The 22,567-nt window shown below is 42.4% G+C and overlaps 1 protein-coding gene across 1 annotated transcript in view; it reads right to left on the bottom strand.

Annotated features, from left to right (window-relative positions):
• SIAH3 (siah E3 ubiquitin protein ligase family member 3) overlaps positions 1–8,705 on the bottom strand; it is an 84,594-nt gene extending 75,889 nt beyond the window's left edge. Inside the window, exon 1 of the mRNA XM_010344914.3 lies at positions 8,466–8,705. Within this exon, the coding sequence (XP_010343216.2) occupies positions 8,466–8,600 (135 nt within the window). The 5' untranslated portion in view covers positions 8,601–8,705. The remainder of the gene's footprint in view (positions 1–8,465) is intronic.
• Positions 8,706–22,567: the final 13,862 nt, after the last annotated feature.

Genomic DNA, 22,567 nt, shown 5'->3' with positions numbered 1-22,567 from the left:
ATCTCTCTCTGCCCTGCTGAATCTCGGAGAGGTGTCACTGAGCCTGCAGATATACACCCTTTGAATTGGGTACCCCTCCCACAGCCACCTACCCATGTGCTTACTCAGGCCTCTGCTAATGAGAAGAAGTCATACATAAGTCATGAGGGGCAAGTTTTCAGGGTGTGCAGAGAGGGGGATTTATCTGCTTGGCTCCCGGCTCTGTGAATGACAGGGCCCAGCTCGTTGAGCTCTTGTCCCACTGCAGGCATGCATGTCTTCCCAAGACCCAGCCTGTCTCTCATTGGGCTTCCAAGCTCAGAGCCCAACAAGGTTCCATGCTTTCTTTGAAGCTAAACATTAAGGACAAATCTGACTTCACATAAGGCAAAAAATTGTTCTATTTACAGTTCTCTTCAAGGCCAAAGATAACTCACAAAACCCCAAGAAACAGCAAGCACCGAGGCTCACAGAGAGGAAGAGAAGGTGAAGGACAGCCAGGTGGGGAGTCAAAGCCAGCTTTGAGTAGCTGCTTTCATCATAATGACCATGCTCACAATTGGTGCCAAGCATAATCCCAAAAGATGCAATCTCAAACGTCATAAACCGGAAAGCTGAAATCCCCACAGATCAAAATCCCTAAAGACTAAAATCCTGAAAATCCCATTCCCAAAAGATTAAAATCCCAAATGTTAAGATTCTGAAAGTCAAAATCTAGAGAAAGGATGAGTACATTTAGGCTGTGCGCAGGATAATGGCACCATGTCGGTTGCATCATGTTAGGCAGAACAATTCCCTTGTTACCGTCTCATTGGGAAACTAAGTGTGATTTAAAGATATGCATGTGGGTATCGGGGACTTGTGGACTAAATGTTAGGTGTCAAGTTGACTGAATTTTAAAATACTGAGACATCTGGTAAATTATACTGGGTGTTTCTGTGAGGGTGTTTCCAGGGGAGGTTAGTGTGTGGTTCTGAGTGGGTCGGCTGGGGAAGAGGTGTTCTCAGTGTCGGTGGCCATTGACCGATGGCTGGGAGAAACACAGAAGGTAAATTGATGTCTCTCTGACAGCCAGGACAGACTTTTCTTCTGCTGCCTTGGACATCTGAACTTCAAGCTCACCAGCCTTCGGACTCCAAGATTTACACCAGCACCCCCATTTAAATGAGAGTTAGCCATTGGCTTCCCTGGTTCTAAGGCCTTTGGACTTGGAGTGAGCCATGCCACCAGCATCACGGGGTCTCCAGCTTGCGGATGGGCATGTCGTGGGACTACTAAGCCATCATAATTGTGTGAGCCCATTTTCCTAATAAATCCCCTCTCATATATCCACATACATACATACATACATATCTTTTTGGTTCTGGCTCTCTGGAGAACTCTAACTAATACAGATTTGGTATTGGGGAAGCTGAATATCGTTCATTCATTCTTACGCATACCTTACAACGCGACGGAAGAGATCCGTGAAACCGACCCCTCGCAAAAATGCTGTGATAAATTAAGTGTATGAAGCTACTTAATGGTGAAAGATAAAAGTTGAAAAGCTAATTACGTTGGTGCTGTGATAGCAGAAAATCACTTAATTGCAATGGCCCAGCAAAAACCAAACTTTCAAATGGACAGCATACACTTAAATGTATAGACCACAACCACTCTCCAAATACAAGTGCAGTGACCATTTCAAAGATCACAGAAATAAAAATGCAGGTGAAAGATACAAAAAAAACTCCGCTACCAAATTATTTAATCATGTACTGCTTCTGTAGTATTCACACATAGTGCCAATATGCTAAACTTTGTATTTCATCTTGGTATTATCTCTGATAATAGATGTGTACATTGTGTATACCTTGTGTAAGGACTTTTAGAAAGTTCTCATTTGTTTTATGTTTTTTTTTTCTGCAAATTTGACTCCAGGAAAGTGTATTATCACGTCGATTTTGTGTGTAGGCATTGTGCGTGTGTGTACAAATGCTGAAACTTCCTCAGTAAATAAAGAGATGTCCTTTCTGTACATCTGCATTCATGAAAGATACGACTACTTGAGATCTTGGCAGTTTGAGTGACTGTATGTGCAGTGGTGACTCACTGGTTTTTAAGCCATCCATCAAAAGATTTCAGTTGTCCGTCACAGTGTTTCAGACGGCCACGGTTATAAAGCTGGTGCACGCAATTACCAACCATAGTAATACATGTTTATACATTTCCCCTTTTGACCTATTTATGAATATAGTTTGTCTACTTACAACTTATGCCCATGCTACAGTTGTTAGTATATATGAGTGTTTATGCCTGCAAAAATATGTATGTTACTGTTGCCTCTTTTACTGTGTCAAGTGGCCATAACATACTGTGTTGTGCTTTTGTATGTTTCTCAAATAAATTCTCTTTAAAAATGTAAATAAAGGTGTTAAAATTTTTTTAGTTTTTTTCCATACTTATATTTTCGGGATTTTCATCTTTCCCGACTTCAACATTGAGGATTGTCTCTTTCAAAATTATGGCCCAAAACTCATAGAGGGGGTGAGGCAATAAGGATGACGACGTAGAAGCTCTAATTTGCGAAGAAAACAAGGCCCTGGTAAAGGGGAGATGGCGGCGTGTGTGGCGCAGCCGAGGGGGCCATGCTGTTGGCCTCGGAGGGGACAGAGCGTATAGGACAGGGACCCTTGCAAGTTTTTGCTCCCACACCACACATCTGGAGCAAGGGCCATTTAGCTTAGCATAATTTGAAGGCAACCTGGGGCAGTGTAGGAATATAGATCTGGTGTTAGAAGACCTAACTACCTTTTGTGGGGGGGGATGGAGTTTCCCTCTTGTTGCCAGGCTGGAGTACAATGGCATGCTCTCAGCTCACTGCAACCTCTGCCTCTGGGTTCAGGTGATTCTCCTACCTCAGCCTCTCGAGTAGCTGGGACTACAGGTACCTGCCACCACACTCAGCCAATTTTTGTATTTTTAGTAGAGACCAGGTTTCACCATGTCGGCCAGGCTGATCTCAAACTCCTGACCTCAGGTGATCTGCCTGCCTCGTCCTCCCAAAGTGCTGGGATTACAGGCATGAGCCACCGCACCCGGCCTAGAAGACCTAACTTCTAGTCTCAATTTTGTCACTAAGGTCTCCATTCTTCGGGTTAATCCCTTCCATAGGACATTTCATGTCTAACCAGGTCACTGTTTCCCTTTGGGGGAACAGAGCTAGTTGGGTCAAGATGACTTTGCTAAGGGTAAAATACCTCCACAGACAGTTAATTTTTTTTCTGCTTGTTAATTGCTGGGAAAATAATCCATCTTACCCCAGGGAAGCCATTCAAATAACTCAGACCTCTCTGCAGATTTCAAAGAAAGCTTTCAGTATCTATTTTCTAATTTTCCCAAACAGTCCCTGCAGGTTGAGGGATCACGGTGAAGGGAATTCCACCAAATTTGCTTTGGCGCTGCTGGATAAATGCAGTACAGAGGTAATCGGCTCACCTCATCACAGCCGCCGGCTTCAGCCTCCCCAGCAACTCAATCACCGGCACACGGCTAACCAAATTACTGCTTGGTGCTCTGGGCCTCCCCGTTATGTGACTCAGGAGCCTCATTTGCAATCACCATTAACCAGAAAAGCCGCACGACTGCTCTGAGCCCACAGAGTGTCATACAATCATCATAGAAACCCATGGGCCGGAAGAGGCTGCAAAGCCTTTAGAATGACGCTCGCACAGTGACCATCAGCAGCTTGGGGTCGCCTTCCTTACCCTTTCTCCAGCCCCTCTGGCGAAGTGGCTACAGCCTGGACAGAGAAAGCAGACAGTGAAATACCCAGAGGAGTGGGAATGGAACTGTCAGAGGTGGAACTGAGTAACCTACACACCACCTATTAAACAATCTCGCTGGAAGCCTTTAGCTGCTTTAAAGTAGGTATTCACACAGAACACTCCAAAGGCCACCTCTAAATCTTTAAAGACAATGCTCAAGTCTTTAGCTCTCATTCAGCAGCCTGCTGTGCTGTGTGAAACAGAGTTAGCAAAGCCCGGGGCAGCACGGGATTTCCAAAGATTACCCCATAAATGGCAAAGGCAGCCACACATCTCACCTGTCTCCTTTCTTGGTCCCAGCTGCCTCCTCCTCTTCCTTGCAGCCCCCACCCTCCCCACTGCCACTCAGTACACATTCATCCACACAGGTTGGTCTGAGAATGAAAGGCACATGAATGCATCAACAAATGGTACTGAAATGTCCCAGTTTCAGATTTCATATCTGTCAGGCACTTAAATTAAAGCCACGATTGTCCCGTACGCCCCTCCCATTTCGTGTGCACGCAAAGGTTAATTGGGTTGTCTGGGGTGGTACAGACACCGGGTGGAGGTATCAGAGGGGGCCCTCATGGAAGTTCGCCAGAAAGCATTTTGCTCTTCTTTTTTTTTTTTTTTTTTTTTTTTTTTTTTTTTTTTTTTTTGAGACGGAGTTTCGCTCTTGTTACCCAGGCTGGAGTGCAATGGCGCGATCTCGGCTCACTGCAACCTCCGCCTCCCGGGTTCAGGCAATTCTCCTGCCTCAGCCTCCTGAGTAGCTGGGATTACAGGCACGTGCCACCATGCCCAGCTAGTTTTTTGTATTTTTAGTAGAGACGGGGTTTCACCATGTTGACCAGGATGGTCTCGATCTCTCAACCTCATGATCCACCCGCCTCGGCCTCCCAAAGTGCTGGGATTACAGGCTTGAGCCACCGCGCCCGGCCTGCTCTTCTTCTTTCAGAAACTTGCTCATCAAAAGCTGCGGTTAAGAAGAGGAAGTCGCTCAGCCAGCCTCAGCCTAGCTACTGCCTGCTTGGGAAGTGCTGATGACCCGACCCCAGGGGGGTCTGGCTAGCACTACAGAGCCTTCTCTGGAAAAACCTGGGCACAGGAACGGACTACTCCTCCCTTCAAAGGATACCTCTGCAGATTGGGCAAAAGAAGGTAGGGCTGCCCAGGGCAGGGCACTATAGAAGCTACTAGTGCCAATGGGAGCGCAGCCAGGAGAGAAAGGCTTTCTTGGTTTAGAAACAAAGCAAAGGACAGGAGGGAGAGAGGAGTGCTGAATCAGGACCAGGGACAGGCGCCCTCAAGAGCGCCAGCCTGAAGTCTGCTCACCACATTTCAATAACCTCTGTGAATGAGGAAGCAGAGGGCAGGCAGCCAAGAAAGCCGGCTCCTTGACGGTCACTTTTTATGGGGTGGAAAGAAGTGGGGGCACCATTTGGAACCCTAATCTGTGCAAGGAGTCCTCAGAGACAGAGACAGAGAGGCAGAGGGAAACGGTCTTGTTTGCCCTCCACTGACTGGCACTCACTGCAAGCTGAGGTCTCTTATGCTCAAGGCTGGCTACTCTAAATGTCCCTTTTAATTAGGGTGAGCTTCAGGGGTCTGATGGCTTTAGCCAGAGGATCTGCTGTTCCCGGGAAGGCTCTGCCTTCCATTTAGAAGGAAAGGCATCAGCTTGCTTGAAGGAATCCCAGGTTACTGAGTAATCACCATAATAAGACTGAGAATGAAGGTCACCTATACAGGCATGGTAAATACACCATTTTCTTTGCTTTGTAAGTGAATTTTGATTATAACTCAGCACTTGCCTCCGGTTCTAAAATGCTGTTGGTTCAAATTCTCAGGAAAGCCCAAGAAAGGATAAAACACATAAACACTTCCACAAAGAAAAACACAAGCTTCCCAGCCCTCTTTGTAGTTACATGCAACCCAGAGAATTGAAAGCCAGGTTGCAGTCTCTCTCTCCTTGGTCACCATCTCATGTACTGGCCTGTCATAAAAAGTGTGGGAAAGCACAGCAGATCAATAGCTATTCTGGGTTAATATTGCCACACGTTTTCTTTTTCCTTAAAAAAAAAAAAAAAAAAAAAAAAAAAAAAGGACTTTCGTCCCCACTACATAGATCACAGCTTATTACTTCCAAGGGACATTCTCATGGTCGGTTTATGGAAATCAATGTTTAGAAAGAGAATTTTTTTTTGAGGTTACATGTGCTTTTTAATACAAGCAGCAGGGCAGTGATGTTCCTATAGAGTTAGTCTTTTTAAAGCTCTCCAAATGGCTATTAGCCCTTAGGTTTGAGAAGGGGGTAAAAATTCTCTGATGGGCCACCTGGACCCTTAGGGTCTCTCCCTACCTGGCACCCTCTTCAGATCCTGTGTGCCCTATCCTACATCCTGGGGACAGTAGCAGCACCCAACTTTCTTTGTGTACCTGCGGTGATGTTCCTCTGAGCAAAATCCCTAAGAGTTTTTTTTATGGGAAATGAAAAGCCAAATGAAAGTGTAAGTGAAAAAGTGAGCCATGGCCTCTCAAAGCATATGTCATCCACTTTTATGTTATTGCATATATGATTTCTAAATTGCCTGAAGGTGTTAAGTGACAACTTTTGAATTTGCTTTTGGAACTCTACAAATTATATATACAATAGCATACATTATTTTTAGAGGAGAGTAATAAAGCACTTCTAATACCTCTCTTCAATCTCAAAAGCTGAGGCGGAGAAAGAGCAGACCATAAGCCCATTTAAAAGGTGAGGAAGGGAAGGCTCAAACAGGTGGAGGAGGGATTCAAGTTCACACAGCTGGCCAGAGCTGACTCAAGGCCTCCAACCCTGACTCTGGACTCCTGAGTTAGGGCAGCAAGACGACTCGTTAATATCCAGGGAGACATCATTGAGAAATACACACAAATGGAGTGAGGACTCCTCTCGGAGACCTTAACACCCTTCTATTCTCCATCATCGACTGCAGTCCATGAACCACATAAATTCAAACTTCGGAAATGCTAAAGTCTCATAAGCAATTTTTAAAGGTATTAAAATACAAAACAGAAGTAAACAAAATTTCTTGCTCCAGGGAACTAACAAACGCAAAGTGACAAAATAATGGGAGTTTGAATGTGGTCTCAAAAGTGGCCATAAAATGGAATTCAGAATTATATTTTAATGTCTATACTGTATACTTGCTTTGCCAAGGATGACTGGTAGTGAATTCTCATTTATAAAACTAAGCCATAAAAGAAAAAAAAAATAGTGAAATGAGAGGAAAGAGCGCGCAAGCAAGAGCAGGTGTGAACAGTGGCATGCGATGGCATTCGTCAGAGCTGGGGTACCAGACAGAGTCAGATCCTAGGTCAGGTGCACCACTGGGGTCCCAGGACGGTCCATCACCCCTCCGCCAGGATTGGCCTTGGCATGTAGCCCCAGCAGCTCCAAGCCAGCTGTCTTTCCTAGGGACTTCCAGGAATTGGGAGTGAGGGTACCCATCAGTGCTGACCTGCGGGTTTCCAGCTGAGGACAGTCTGGCCGTGGGAGTTTATAAAGTGACGGACAACAGGCAGTGCTACAGCAGTGGTCAAAGTGACAGATCTATCCTCACAGACTGTCTGGCACTGGCGCTGCAGACACGGCCCCTCCCCCCTGCACCCAGTTCTGCCTTACAGAGGAGGACAGGAAAGGAACTTTCAGTGAGTCCACCTCTTATGTTAGGATAGAGGCAAGGTGCTGAGTTTCCCATCTGGGGAGTTCAGTTATGGCCTCTCTCCAGCCCCCAGCCCCCAGCCCCCTGACTTCCTCTCTTCCCCTCCCCCATTCACCCCTACCCAGTGGCCCATCCTTCCTTTCCCAGTCGGTTTTGGCTGTGATGTGTAGCGGCTGTGCTGGATCCCACATTTTGTCTGATCCCTAAAAGGGCACTGACTTGAGGATACAAATGCAGAGTCCGCAGGGCAGCAAGGCAGCCGCAAGCAACCCAGCACCCAGCTGCCTAGGGAGCTCCAGGCAGTAGCTGCAGCAGCTTGGAGCTGGTTTCATTATTACACAATCCAGGCAAATCCTGCTCCTCTTGTCTTCAGTGCAAAGAGCGCATCTAACCAGCAGGAAGGAGAAAAGCCAAAATCCTCCCGACACCACACACACACACACACACACACACACACACACGAGTCTGAGGACAAGGACAAATACTTTGCAGAAAGAACCGAACCCCCCCCCCCCCAAAACTCCCAGGTCCGTGTTTCAGGATTCCTCACCCCCTAGTAGCTTCCAAAATCCTCGTGTTTGACCACCTCTCGGAACACATGGGACAGAAGAGAGCAATTTGGCTAACTTCATATCCTGTCTCCTGAACACTCGCCCACAAATACTGGGGGGAGTGATCGGGACGCCCCCCTGTTCCCTCCACCACCCTCGCTTCTGCCCCCCAGGCCCCTCTCAGGCTGACAGCGTCGGGGAAAGACACCAGACCAACAATCCAGTTTTTCTTGCCGGTAGGGAGACCACGCTCGGTCACTACCAGCACCCAGCCACCTAGACCGCGAGCCAGGCAGACGCCGGGTTCCAGACACAGTCCCAGCCCCCCGCGAAGCGGGGTGCAAAGGGCTGCACGCGCTCGCTGGAGGGTCGCTGCCGCCTCCGAGAAAGGACTTGAACCCGAGCCGGGGGAAGAGAAAATGACACAGAGAGAGACTCACCTTTAGGTTGTGCGTGGGGTTGACGACACAGACAAGTTGCCCAGCCGCGGAGAAAACGCGTTTAGCCTTGTAGTGCTGAAACCGGAGATGAATGAGATCTAACACAGCCCCAAAGCACTGGGTAAAGAAAAGCATCACAACTTTTGGGGGGCTGTCGGCCCGGGAAGGGAGCGGAGGAAGCGGTGAGTCCTTGGGCTCTGGCAGGAGCGCAGCCTCGGAGACACTCCGCTCCAGCCCGGCTTAGCGCGCCTTCATATTCATCATCAAAATAAGACGGTTAGAATCTTGCAGCAGTGAGGCGGCCAATCAAAAGGACAGAAATGTTATCCTTGAGGTGCAGAGACAGCCAATAACAAATGCCTTCCCTACCGAAACTCCCTGATGAATTGAGCCTGGCGGAGAATGTATTATTGAACATTACCATAGATCAGCACATTGCATTTATCTTGTGATTACAGCCAACCATACATAATGGTGGGGAGATAGGCTGACAAAATTGATTGCTTAATGTGTCTCCATTTATTAATTGACTTAATTTAACATGAGAGCCTTTCTTAATGCCCTGGCAAGAACCTAAAGCGTTTAAGCCGCCAAATAGTACAACATCCCGCTCCAAAGTAGGCAGATGGATAACGCAGATCGTGGCTCGACTCACCAGAGCTGCTTGGGAGAAAATAAAATATTACAAGACTCTGATTCCAGATAAGGACTTGGCAGCAGCCAAAATGTGTATCTTTCAATCTTGCGTTCTGACTTTCTGTAATTTGGATTACAGCCCCTTGATAAATCTTACTCTCCACTCTTTATCAAAGAAAAGAACCCCTGACAAATCCATTTGGAGTTGAGGGGTGGGGGGAAGCACATATTACTATATATAGTTTTTTCTTTTTACCCAAAATACTGTGATTACTGAAGTCTGAAAGTATCAAAGGATAAAAATGCACAGAGTATGCTTCAAAAAATAATGAAATCCCTGATGCATGAATGCTCACACACACACAAAAACCTACACTGAGAGGAAAGAGGCTTGTAAATCAGCAAAATAATTACAGATGCAGAGAACCTTTGCTTTTCACTCATTTGCATATTGGTGGGCAGCAAATTGCTAATTAACCACTAGATTGTTGGAGACATTAAAATAGAGATTAAGGATGCACGTACCACATCACTTACTTGTTTCTGCAAATGCTGGCAGCACCTTTCTGTGCTGGTACAGGCAGAGGGCATTCTAGTCCTCAGACTGCAAACCTATCCTTACTCCCCAGAACAGGGCTGGTGGGGAGCGGGGAGTGGGAGGCCGCTGGTTCTTGAAGAAAAGATTCCTAAGCAGTACTTGAAGGGCTTTGGGTTTCGGGGGACTAGCTCTGATGTTTTAGTCTTTGCAGCTAAAGCAGGGGAGTTGAGTGTATTGTGTTTTTCCTCTTCACTGGCTGTTTCTCTGTTGAGAAGTCAGCCCAGATCCAGTGCTGCCTGGAGCAGGATCAGCCCCCACTGTGAATTGTACTCTGTGAGTGTGAGCCCATCGGCCCCTCCCACATGCCTCTTGTTCTGGCTACAATGCTTAAATTGTAATGTATGCAAATCACATGCATCCAGGTGGGACACCTAAGTCTGTGACCTAGTCAGGCAATTAAACTAACAACAAAATAACATACAGGAGAAAAATAATGCACAAGTTTATTGATGCCAGGACAGAGTCCAGGCTGTTCATTTTAACTTGAATTTAAAACCAAATCAATGTTTTAAGGGACAAGCTGACCACCAACTAAAAAGGAAACTTTGTGCTTTCTAAAATTACTACACTGGCACCAAACTAGAAGATGCCAACATTTGAACTGATTAGAACCTCATCCATGTGATATTTGTATAGGACATGAGTCCCTGGACCCACTTGTTACATGGCACATAATAAGGGTTGCTGGCCCACAAAACCAGAATCTGCTTTCGACAGTTTGCATTGTCAAGAAAATAAGCTTTCAGCAGTTCATTGGGAAAACATTCAATGTCCTCTCATTGGCTTATTTCTTTTAAAAAATAAAAGTATGCATATACTCTTAAAGATTCCTTAAAGATACATTAACAATTCAGAAAGGTTCAAATTTATTTTTACATTTTTGGCTCTAGTGGAACAATTGTGTTGGTTTTTTGTTTTGTTTCGTTTTTCTTTACTTTTTAAAAATTTATTGTTTCTGTCACCCTGCTAGAAGTCAGTTCCATGAGAGTGGGGATTTCTGCATTTTTTTTGAAAAAGTATTTTTTAAAATAAAATGATTGTACACGAAACGAGGATTCCATCAAATAGGTCAAAGATCTATAACATTGTGTTGATAATTTCATGTTTGTGCTTAAGATGTAAAAATCAACTCTCCTTTAATTTTAACTTAAGGACCTAATGTTTTTAAAGTAGCCTTAGGTTCACAGCAAAATTGAGAGAAAAGCACAGAGATATCCCATTTTCCCCCTGCCCCAGACCTGCACAGCCTCCCCTGTTATTAACACCCCCCACTACAGGGGTGCATTTGTTACAATTAATGAACCCACACTGACACATCACCATCATCCAGAGTCCATAGTTTATACTAAGGCTCACTCTTGGTGTTGTACATCCAGTGGGTTTGAACAAATGTGTAATGACCCAAATCCATTGTTAGAGTATCATACAAAGAATTTTCACTGCTCTAAAGATCCTCTGTGTTCTGCTTATTCAGCCCATCCCACCAACTTCCCCCAGCTCTTGGCAATCACTAATCTTAACGCTGTCTACGACATTGTTTTGCCTTTTTTAAAATGTCGTGTAATTGGAACCATATAGTGTGTAGTCTTTTTGAACTGGCTTCTTTTACTTTATAGCATGCATTTAATATCCATATCCAGGATGTAATGGCTCATGTTTTTAACACTGAATAATATCCCATTGGGTGACCACAGTTTATTTATCTGTTCATCTACTGAAGGACATCTTGGTTACTTTCAAGTTTTAAGTTAATTTTTGTGAAGTGTGCAAGATCTGTGTCCAGATTCTTTTTTTTAAAATCTGCATACAGATGCTCAGTTTCAGTACCATTTGTTGAAAAATTGTTAGATTTACAACTAAGTATTTCTTCTTGGGTGCTAATGTAAACAGTATTGTGTTTTTAACTTCAAAGTCTACTTTGGTCATTGTTTACATATAGGAAATCAATTGACTTTTATGTATTAACCTTGTATTCTACACCTTTGCTATGATCATTTATTAGTTTGAAGAAGTTTTCTGTTGACTCTTGAATTTTCTATATGAACAATTATGTCATCTGTAAACAAAGGTAGTTTTATTTCTTTTTCTCTCAATCTGTATACATTTTACTTCGTTTCCTTGTCTTATTGCGTTAGCTAGAACTTCCAGTACAATGTTGAAAAGAAATGGTAAGAGAAGACATCCTTGTCTTTTTCCTGATCTTAGTGGGAAACATTTTATTTTCTCACCATTAAGTATGATGTTGGCTATAGGTTTATTGTAGTTATTATTTATCAAGTTAAAGAAGTTTCCTTCTACTCCTAGTTTACTGAGAATTTTTATTATGAATGGGTGCTGGATTTTGTCAAATGCTTTTCCTACATCTATTAATTGATCATGTGATTTTATTCCTTTAGCCTGTTGATATAATTAATTACATTAATTTTTTGTTTGTTTGTCTGTTTGTTTTTGAGATGGAGACTTGCTCTGTTGCCAGGCTGGAGCACAGTGGCGCAATCTCGGCTCACTGCAACCTCCACCTCCTGGGTTCAAGCGATTCTTCCACCTCAGCCTCCTGAGTAGCTGGGACCACAGGCACATGCCACCACGCCCAGCTAATTTTTGTACTTTTAGTAGAGACGGGGTTTCACCATGTTGGCCAGGATAGTCTCCATCTCTTGACCTCGTGATCCACCTACCTCAGCCTCCCAAAGTGCTGAGATTACAGGCGTGAGCCACTGCATCTGGCCACATTAGTTGACTTTTAAATGTTGAACTAGCCTTGTATGCCCAGAGCAAACCCATTATTATATTGTTTTTTTTCCCCTTATTATAACCTCAGCCAGTTTTCTTAACCTCACCAAAGCTCAATTCCCACACTATAACATGGGAATAATAGACATTTATTTCTTTTTCATGGACATGGTGAAGACTAAGATGATATATTTGAAGACACCAGCATACTGCCTGATTTGAAGTCGCTTCCCAATACTTGCTTCTACTGAGTATCTTTGGCAGAAGGGTGATTATTTGGTAATATGTTTTTTTTTTTCCTGTGCCCTGAAGTATTTTTCCCCACTGATATCCACTCTACCATCCAGGGTCAAGCAAGTAGAGGGCATGATAAAAGTAGAGCTGGCTCCTGGCTATATACTTAGAAGGGTAAATGTTCCTGATATTGCCCAGAGATCAGGACTGAGAAGGTGAAGCCTGAAAGGCTACAGAGTGCTGATCCATATCAGCCATGAGACTAGCAGCATGCACCTACTACTACAGATTCTTTCCCTGGGTTTAGACTTAAGCCATAGCTTTAACTCTACACCCAAAAACTGGCTTTGTCACTCTATTTTAAGATATGAAGTACATCAATCTGTTCCTAGAGACAGTCTTAAAAATAATGAGCAATGTTTGGAACTTGCCCTAATAATCAATGTTTATGATTAATGTCCCAAAATAGGGTGGCACAAACAAGACTCGAGGTGGAGATCTGGAGCTATGTCCACTTTTTACCACCAAGTTGGCTCTTTTGCAAGAGACACACCAATCCCCTCATGCTATCCATGAGGCCTAGAACATCTCCTTCTTTTTGATGGCAACCAAATTTACATTTTATCTGTACTAGGAAGTGTCTGGGATTAACAATCAGACAAATCTAGATTCAAACCCTGCATTGTTAGTTACTGTAATTTTGGGCAAATTACTCAACCTCATTTATGCTTAGTTTTGTTGTCTGTAAAATAAAGCTATTAGTTTCATTAAAGCATAGTTTAAAAGATTAAATGGGTTAATAGAGATAATAACAGCCCAATGCCTAGTTTTTATGATACATGTAGCAATGAGAAGCTATCATCATCATCATCATCATTAGCTTCTTCTTATCAAAAACGTATTTGTGTAAATAACACAAAGTACCAGTGAGGTTGCAGAACACCAAAACTCTCATATATTGCTAGAAACCACTTAGGAAAGCCATTAGGTATCCTCTACTAGCACTAAACATATATATATTCTCTGACCCAGAAACTCTACTCCCCATACATGAGTAATAGAGATGTGAACATGTCCTCACCAAAAGATATGCACTAGGATTTTCATAGCAACATACTCATACTAGCTAAAAACTAGAAATAACTTGAATGTCTATCAGCAATAACATGAATTCATTACATTATTTTTCCTCTATTAAATACTACATACAAATGAAAAAGAACGAACTATTGCTGCATGCAACAATGCAATAAGACAAATGGATCTCACAGATACAAATTTGAGGTAGAAAAGCCAGATGCAAAAGAATATGTACATGTGATTCCATCTATGGGAAGTAAATGGACAAGGTGACTTAGGGTGTGAGAAATCAGGAGAGGGTAACCTTGGCAAGGAGGGACAGTTGAAGGGCATGTGAAGTGGGCTTGTAGAAAGCTGATACTATTCTGTGTCCTGATCTATGTCCTAGTTTCATGAATGTTATGAATTGAATTGTTTTCCCCAAAAAATTCATGCTGAAGCCCTAACTTCCAGTACCGTAGAATGTGACTTAATTCGGAAATAGGGTATTTACAGAGATCATCAAATTAAGATGAGGTCATTAGGGTGGGACATAATTCAATATGACTAGTGTCTTTGTAAAAAGGGAAAATGCAGGCAGAGGCTTGCATGTAAGAGAGCCCGACCTGTGAACACGAAGGCACAGATTGGGGCAACACAACCACAAGCCAAAGAGGACCAGTGACGACCAGCAAACTACTAGCAGCAGGGAGAGAGGCATGAAAGGGACCATTGCAACCTTCAGAAGAAGCTAACGCTCCTGACACCTTGGACTTCTGGCCTCTAGAACTGTGAAACAATAAATTTCTGTTATCCAAGCCACACAGTTTATGGCAGACTTAGCAAACTCATATAATGACTACACCCATTTCATGGAAATTCATCAGGCTGTGAATGTATGAGCAGCGCACTTTTCTATACATAAGATCTATGCCCTCAATAACACTAAAATAACCCGTGGATGAGCAAATAATTGAATTTTAAAACAGTGAAGTACTTTACAAAGGCTTTCAAAAATCTATTGAAGTGATCACAGAGGGAAATCCTTGATTAAATAAAATACTAAACTCTGTATGTCCAAATAACGTCTAACAAATAAAATGGAAAAACAAAATATGGAGGATATAGCTGCAGCTAGTATGAGAAAAGGTTTTGATTTCTAATGAAGAACTCTAGTACATGCATTGTAAGGAACTAAAATTATATAGAAAAAAATAGACAAGGAATATCAACAGAGTACCCAGAAGAAGTAATGAAAAGATGAGTCAGTAGGGAGTAATGTGCTCCACAAGATGGTAAAATAGAAGGTCCCTGCCCTCCACCCCCCTCTGAGTGAACCACCGTCCACAGATAAAAATAGCTTTAGGAGAGTTCCAGAATCCAGTTGTACACGTTAAAAATGTACAGATTTTTGTATCTCAATCATACCTCAATAAAGTGGTCTTAAAAATAAAAATTAACATGAAAATAAAAAATGTTCACTAGAACAAGAAATCAAAGAAATGCAAATTAAAACAAGAAAACATTCTTTTACTCTTCACCACGTTGGACAGGCTGGTTTTAAACTTCTTTATATTTTTACTATTATTAAATATATTAAAATATTATATTTTAATAATATTTAAATTATTAAAATATAACAATTATTTAAAATATTGTATTATACATAATATATATTATATTGTGTACCCCAGGGTGGGTCTATAGTGGTCATCCTATGATTATGCTACTATCGTATTAAGTGTATACTGGAGGGCCGGGCGCGGTGGCTCAAGCCTGTAATCCCAGCACTTTGGGAGGCCGAGGCGGGTGGATCACAAGGTCGAGAGATCGAGACCATCCTGGTCAACATGGTGAAACCCCGTCTCTACTAAAAATACAAAAAATTAGCTGGGCATGGTGGCACGTGCCTGTAATCCCAGCTACTCAGGAGGCTGAGGCAGGAGAATTGCCTGAACCCAGGAGGTGGAGGTTGCAGTGAGCCGAGATCGCGCCATTGCACTCCAGCCTGGGTAACAAGAGCGAAACTCCGTCTCAAAAAAAAAAAAAAAAAAGTGTATACTGGAGGATTTTATATATATATATATATATATACACACACATATATCCAGTGATGATGAATCTGCTATAAGGCTGACATTCTCTTCTGCTAGTGGTAAGAATGATAAAAACAAACATTTAAATACTTGCCATATGTCAAGAACTAATCTAAATACTCGGCCTATGTACTCAAGTACATATGTAGTCAAACATCTTATTTATTTCTTTGCCACAAAACCATGAGTAATATTGGTCTCATTTGTGGATGAAGAATCTATGACTCAGGAAAATTAAGTAACTTGCCCAAGGTCACTCAACTAATAAATTGTAAAGGTAGGATTTGAGCCCAGACCTCTCTGATGACAGATACTGAGATTTACTACCTCTGAGAATATAAACTTACTACACATTTTTCTTGAAAACAATTTGACAACATGCACCAACAGCCTAAAATGGTTCATTTTTTTTTTTTTTTGAGACAGAGTCTCACTCTGGCACCCAAGCTGGGGTGCAGGGGTGTGATCTTGGCTCACTGCAGTCTCTGCCTCCTGGGTTCAAGTGATTCTCCTGCCTCAGCATCCCGAGTAGCTGGGACTATAGGTGTGTGCCACCACAGCCCACTAAATTTTGAATTTTTATGAGAGATGGGATTTCACCATGTTGGTCAGGCTGGTTTTAAACTTTTGACCTCAAGTGATCCATCCACCTTGGCCTCCCAAAGTGCTGGGATTACAGATGTGAGCCACTGTGCCTAGCTGGTCCATAAACTTTGACCTACTAAAGAAATTTCTAGGGCCAGGCGCGGTGGCTCAAGCCTGTAATCCCAGCACTTTGGGAGACCCAGGTGGATGGATCACGAGGTCAAGAGATCAAGACCATCCTGGTCAACATGGTGAAACCCCGTCTCTACTAAAAATATAAAAAATTAGCTGGGCATGGTGGTGCGTGCCTGTAATCCCAGCTACTCAGGAGGCTGAGGCAGGAGAATTGCCTGAACCCAGGAGGCAGAGGTTGCGGTGAGCGAGATCACACCATTGCACTCCAGCCTGGGTAACAAGAGTGAAACTCCGTCTCAAAAAAAAAAAAAAAGAAATTTCTAGAAATCTGTTCTTATGAGATAATCAGAAATTTCAACAAAGATTTAAGTACAAGGATGTTCACTGTTGTATCATTTATACTACGGGGGGGGGGGGGAACAGAAAGAGACTATATGTCCACAATACAAGTAGACAAAGTATTTAAGGTATACCTATCTATCCACAATATGGAAAAATTATAGCTATTGAAATATGCTTCAGTAAAACATGTAGAAGCTATATGCATAACACTATTCACTGAAACACTGTTTGTAATGATAAAACACTAGGAACCTCCAGATGATCCCTCTATAGGGGACTGGTTGAATAACTATATACATCTCCACAATGGTGACCATTAGCTGTAGACATAACAATTATCTCCAAATACTACTATGGCTTGAATTCAGACTCTTATATTGGTAGAAGAAGAAAGAAATATGAAGAAATGTGAGCATAACATGCAAATGTTTGTCTTCAAATGGGGAATACATATTTATTTGAATAGCTATTTGTATTTTTTAAAAAGAAGAATAACTAACAAACTGAAAATAAAATTAATAAACAGGAAGGGAAGAAAGAGGGTAGAGGGTGCAGAAATTAAGCCAGACTTCTCTGATATACCTTGTTCTACAGTTTGTCTTTTAAACATTGAAATTGTTTTATAAAATTACAAAACAAGAAATCCTTGACAAAAACTTTTGACAAGCTTTTGTCAAAAGCAAAATAAATCAACTATTTTTGAAGTTGGTGGCATATGCACATAGAGAGAACAATTTTAATTGAATTTAGATATAGTAATTAGACTAGAAGTCCTTAGTAAGATACCCTCTAAGGACAAAAACAAATGTGAAAATTTTAACTACTTTTAGTAATTATATTGTTGGTAGTAGTGTTTGGGTAGTTTAAAAATATATCTCCACCTTCAAAAGGTAAAACCGAATTCCCCTTCCCTTGAACCTGAGCCAGACGTAGGGACTTCCTTCTAATAAGAAGTATGAAAATGATGTCTCACTTCTGAGGTTAGATTGTCAAAGGAATTGGAGTTTCTCCATTGTTCTTCTGGATGGCTTGATCTGGGACCAGCCCTCATGCCATGAGGAGATTCCATTAGCCTCCTGGAGAGGCCTATTTGGAAAGGAACTAATATCTCCCTACCAACCATGGGTACCAACTTGCCAGCCATGTAATGAGACACCTTGGAAACCGACCCCAAAGTCTTGGTCAAACCTTTAGATAACTGTAGTCCTGGCTAATTAATACCTTTAGCACAACTTTATGAGAGCTGTCCAGCTGAGCTGCTTTCAAATTTCTAACCTGCAGAAACTGTGACAGAATAAATGTTTAGTGTTGCTCTAAACCAGGCGTCCCCCAACTTTTTACACAGGGGACCAGTTCACTGTCCCTCAGACCGTTGGAGGGCCGCCACATACTGTGCTCCTCTCACTGACCACCAATGAAAGAGGTGCCCCTTCCTGAAGTGTGGCGGGGGGCCGGATAAATGGCCTCAGGGGGCTACATGCGGCCCGCGGGCTGTAGTTTGGGGACGCCTGCTCTAAACCACTAAGTTTTAGGGTAACTTGTCTCCAAGGGTAATTTGTCATGCAGCAATAGATAACTAATATAGAGTTTGCACCAGGAATAGGGTGTTTCCAAAACTAAACCCTAAGATTTAGGAGCAGCTTTGGAATCAGTAGTGGATAGGAGTTGAGAGTATTAATGAAAACCTAAAGGATCTTGAAAAGGCTTTTAAAGGAAGTCCAAGATTGAGAAGGGTTTATTTTGGAGGAGTCTGTGGATGTGTTTAATCTAAGGAGGCTACAGAAAGAATCACAGGAGATCTGCAGCCATAAAAAAGAGTGAGTTCATGTCCTTGCAGGGACATGGATGAAACTGGAAACCATCATTCTCAGCAAACTAACACAGGAACAAAAAACCAAATACTGCATGTTCTCACTCATAAATGGGAATTCAACAATGAGAACACATGGACACAGGGCAGGGAACATCACACACCAGGGCCTGTTGAGGGGTGAGGGTCAAGGGGAGGGATAGCATTAGGACAAATACCTAATGCATGTGGGGCTTAAAACCTAGATGATGGGGTGATGGGCGCAGCAAACCACCATAGCACATGTGTACCTATGTAAAAAACCTGCACATTCTGCACATGTATCCCAGAACTTAAAGTAAATTTAAAAAAAAAACTTTTTAAGAAAAATAAAGACCTCAAAAAAAAAAAAAGAATCACAGGAGATCCAGGAAGTTTTTAAGAGAAGTAAATTGGCAGAACTATCAGGAGCTTGGATTGAAAGCTTGCAGAATCCATGTAAAATGAGAAGAGGCCTTTGAACCCTCAAGCTTCTACAAGCAAAAAGCAAGATGAGAAACCTATTCAGCAGAGAACGTGGGCTACCTTTTATGAAAAAGAATGAATGACCTAATGGGTAGAACCAAGGGCTCAGATATGGGAGCTGGGAGCTATGGAGACTCATTCTCAGGTCTTGCGTTCTAATCAAGGAACTTTCAACACTTGCTCTGATGAATTTTAGAATTGCTATGGGTCAGGGACTCTTTTGTGTTTCCTGTTTTCTCCTGTTTTGAAAGGGGTGGGTGGCAGTTATCCTCTGCTTCTGCTACCATTGTATTAAGTGTATAATGGAAGAGCAGGTGGCAGATACCTGTTTTCTTCAGATCACAGTTCCTCAGATTGTGAGAAACTGTACTTAAAGAGCTGAACTCAAGGAACCACAGCTGAGGAGTCTCTGTCATGCCTGGACCTGACTTAGATAACAAGATCCTGGATTGCGAGCTGACGCTGTAAAGGAATAAGACTTTTGGGGTCTTTGGAAAAAGGGTGTGTATATTGCATATGGGAGAAATGTAAGTAAGCTGCAGCCAGACGGTAGGAAGAAATAGGTCTGCAAATTCTTTAACATTTCCCTTTCAACAGGAGAAACGAATTCCTTTCCCTTGACTGTAAGCCAGACATAATGACTCACTTATAACAATAAAATGTGATATACACAAAAATGTGGGATTTCTGAAGCAACATCATCAAAGGCATTGCCACTTACATATTGCTACCTAGAATCACTCTCTCTGGGGGAAGCCAGACATCATGCTGTAAGGGCCTTTTCCCAGCTGTGTGAGAGGCCACGTGAAGGGCAGCTAAAGTCTTCTCAAAGCCAGCATCAACTCACCAGCCATGGGAATATGCCCTCATGGGAGCAGATCATGCAGCACCAGTCAAGCTTTCAGATGACTGCGGCTCTGGCCAATATTTTATCTGCAATCTTATGAGAGACCTTGTTCCAGAGCCATGCAGCTATGCTGCTTATGACCTGCTGATCTATAGAAACTGTAATATAATAAGTGTTAGTCCTTGTGGCAAACCACCAAGTTTTGGAGTAATTTGATGTGTGTGTGTTGTTGATGAAGCAAATGAGTAATTATGTTGGTGTCATTGGTGTGAAAGAAAGAAGTTACAGGTATAAAATGAATGAAGTTAAAAATACATCTATTGTAGTCCTGAATTTGAATTGCAATGATTGCAGTGGTGTATTTTATGTTAAGGAGGCAGAGGAGGTAGAGCAGAGGTAAAGGAGATGGAGGAGAAGGAGAAGGGAAAGAGGGAGGGAAAGGGGAAGAAAAAGGGAAAGGAGAGAAGGAGGAGAAGGAGAAGAAGGTATGGTAGTTAGTTCTGTCTACTGAAAAGACCTTTAAAAATGAGTACTGTAGGGCCAGGCATGGTGGCTGACACCTCTAATCCCAGCACTCTGGGAGGCTCAGGTGGGGTGGATCCTTGAGCTCAGGAGTTTGAGACCAGGCTGGACAGCATGACGAAACCCCATCTCTACCAAAATTAAAGAAAATTAGTCAGACATGGTGGTGTAGGCCTGTAAGTCCCAGGTACTGGGGAGGCTGAGGTGGGAGGATTCCTTGAGCCTGGGAGGTGGAGGTTGCAGTGAGTGGGGATCATGCCATTGCACACTACATTCATACCTGGGTGACAGAGTGAGACGCTGTATCAAAAAAAAAAAAAAAAAAAAAAAGTACCATAGAACACAGATTGTGGTTTCCACATAAATGTTCCCAACAGCAAACAAACTAGGTATCTTTGAAGAAGTGGCTAGTTCTAGGTCTGGAACAGAAAATGTATTAGACCAGCTTGGAGCATCTCATCACCACAGAAAGTAAGGAAGCAATTAAAAAAAGACAAGGAAGAAAATACTAAGGTCTTGTTAAAGACTCAGAAGCGATCATGAAGAGGCTCTTACTTGCTGAAGATGGGACAATTGAAGCATCATTAAAATGATGGCTGCAATGGATTAAAACACATCAAATATGTTTAAGCCCCTGCATTCATAACGATACTAAAAAACTAGCTTGCTTTGGATTATGTGTGACACTTAATTCATTGTTTTAATAACTGGCAAACAAAGGGAATAAATTGAGCATTTATCCTGCCTTTCTTGTGTCAACTGTACCTCAGTATAATCAAATTGTCAGCGAGGAGAAGTTTTATCTTGCAGAAGTATTCCAGTTAATAAATGAAGAAATACTGGTCAGATGAGAATATTACCTTTTTGAGATTCCCAATGAAATAATGGCTCTGGGCAGTGACCCTCAGTGGCTGCCGACCACACAGAGACAGATAACCAGGCGCCATGTCTCTCCCGTGAAGCGTGCCACTCTGCTTATGAAATATGCTTGCCAAAGTATCAAACGTGAATCTGACCAAACCTCTAGATGTAGCCACCATTTTTGAGGAAGTACAGGGGACAGAGGAACATTAGCAATGACAGCATGAAAATCCAAGCAGCAAAATCCAGATTGTAGGGAACCCTATGAGAAAAGTGATCCACTTCTTTAACAAATAAGGTACACATTGCAAAGAGAGAAAGATGGGGAAGGGAGAGAAAGAGAAAGAAATCATGTTTAAATGATCTTTATAATATGCAAAAAAGTCCAACATATATTAAGTTAGGAAAATTCGAATATAAAATTGTATTTATAAAATAAATTCACCTTTTTAAAAAAGAAGTATACTGTACAGTATGAAAGAAAAAATACAAAAATAGTAACAGTGATTGTCTTCGGGTAGCAGGATTGTTGGTAATTTTAAAAATTTATTTTTTAAACCTGTTTTAAGAAGCAAATATTATTTTTATGATCACTGTATTATATCCCTTTTAGAATAGGGAGAAATAGATAACTCAGTTTTAAAAGTCAGTTTAAAAAATCAGTAAAAATCATACAATTTTAAAACACTCAATTTTTCACATGATGTCCCTATGCTTTCATCCATCGAGATTCTATTTTCTACAAGAAAATTGACTAATCCCATTGGATTGTAATGTGTTGATGGGTCCCGTCTCCCTGGTAACAGACATGTATGTTACCAGGGGTCTTGTGGAAAAGACCTGAATCCAAAGGAATGAACCAGGGCTCAGCTTCCGCGTCTGAGATGGAAATGAGCAGTTCAGTTAGCCCCCGCAGAACTGTTCAGGACGGTCAGCAGCTGAACTACGAATTCTGATTTTTGGTAGGTAACAAGCAAAGGAGGCAAACAGCCTCCACACAGCCTGGTTGGGTACAGATGGTCCACGAGCAACAAGTTTATTGTGTAACGTTGCCAAGGCAACAGCAGCTGCTTCTGGCAACAAAAAGAGTTGGGGGTGGGGGGGGGGACTGTGGGAATAAAGAGGCAGATGATTCTGTGA

This window comes from Saimiri boliviensis, chromosome 16 (assembly GCF_048565385.1).
Source record: "Saimiri boliviensis isolate mSaiBol1 chromosome 16, mSaiBol1.pri, whole genome shotgun sequence".
Classification (NCBI taxonomy): Eukaryota; Metazoa; Chordata; class Mammalia; order Primates; family Cebidae; genus Saimiri; species Saimiri boliviensis.
Note: the sequence above shows the minus strand (reverse complement) of the source record. Positions and strands in the feature narration are given on the sequence as shown.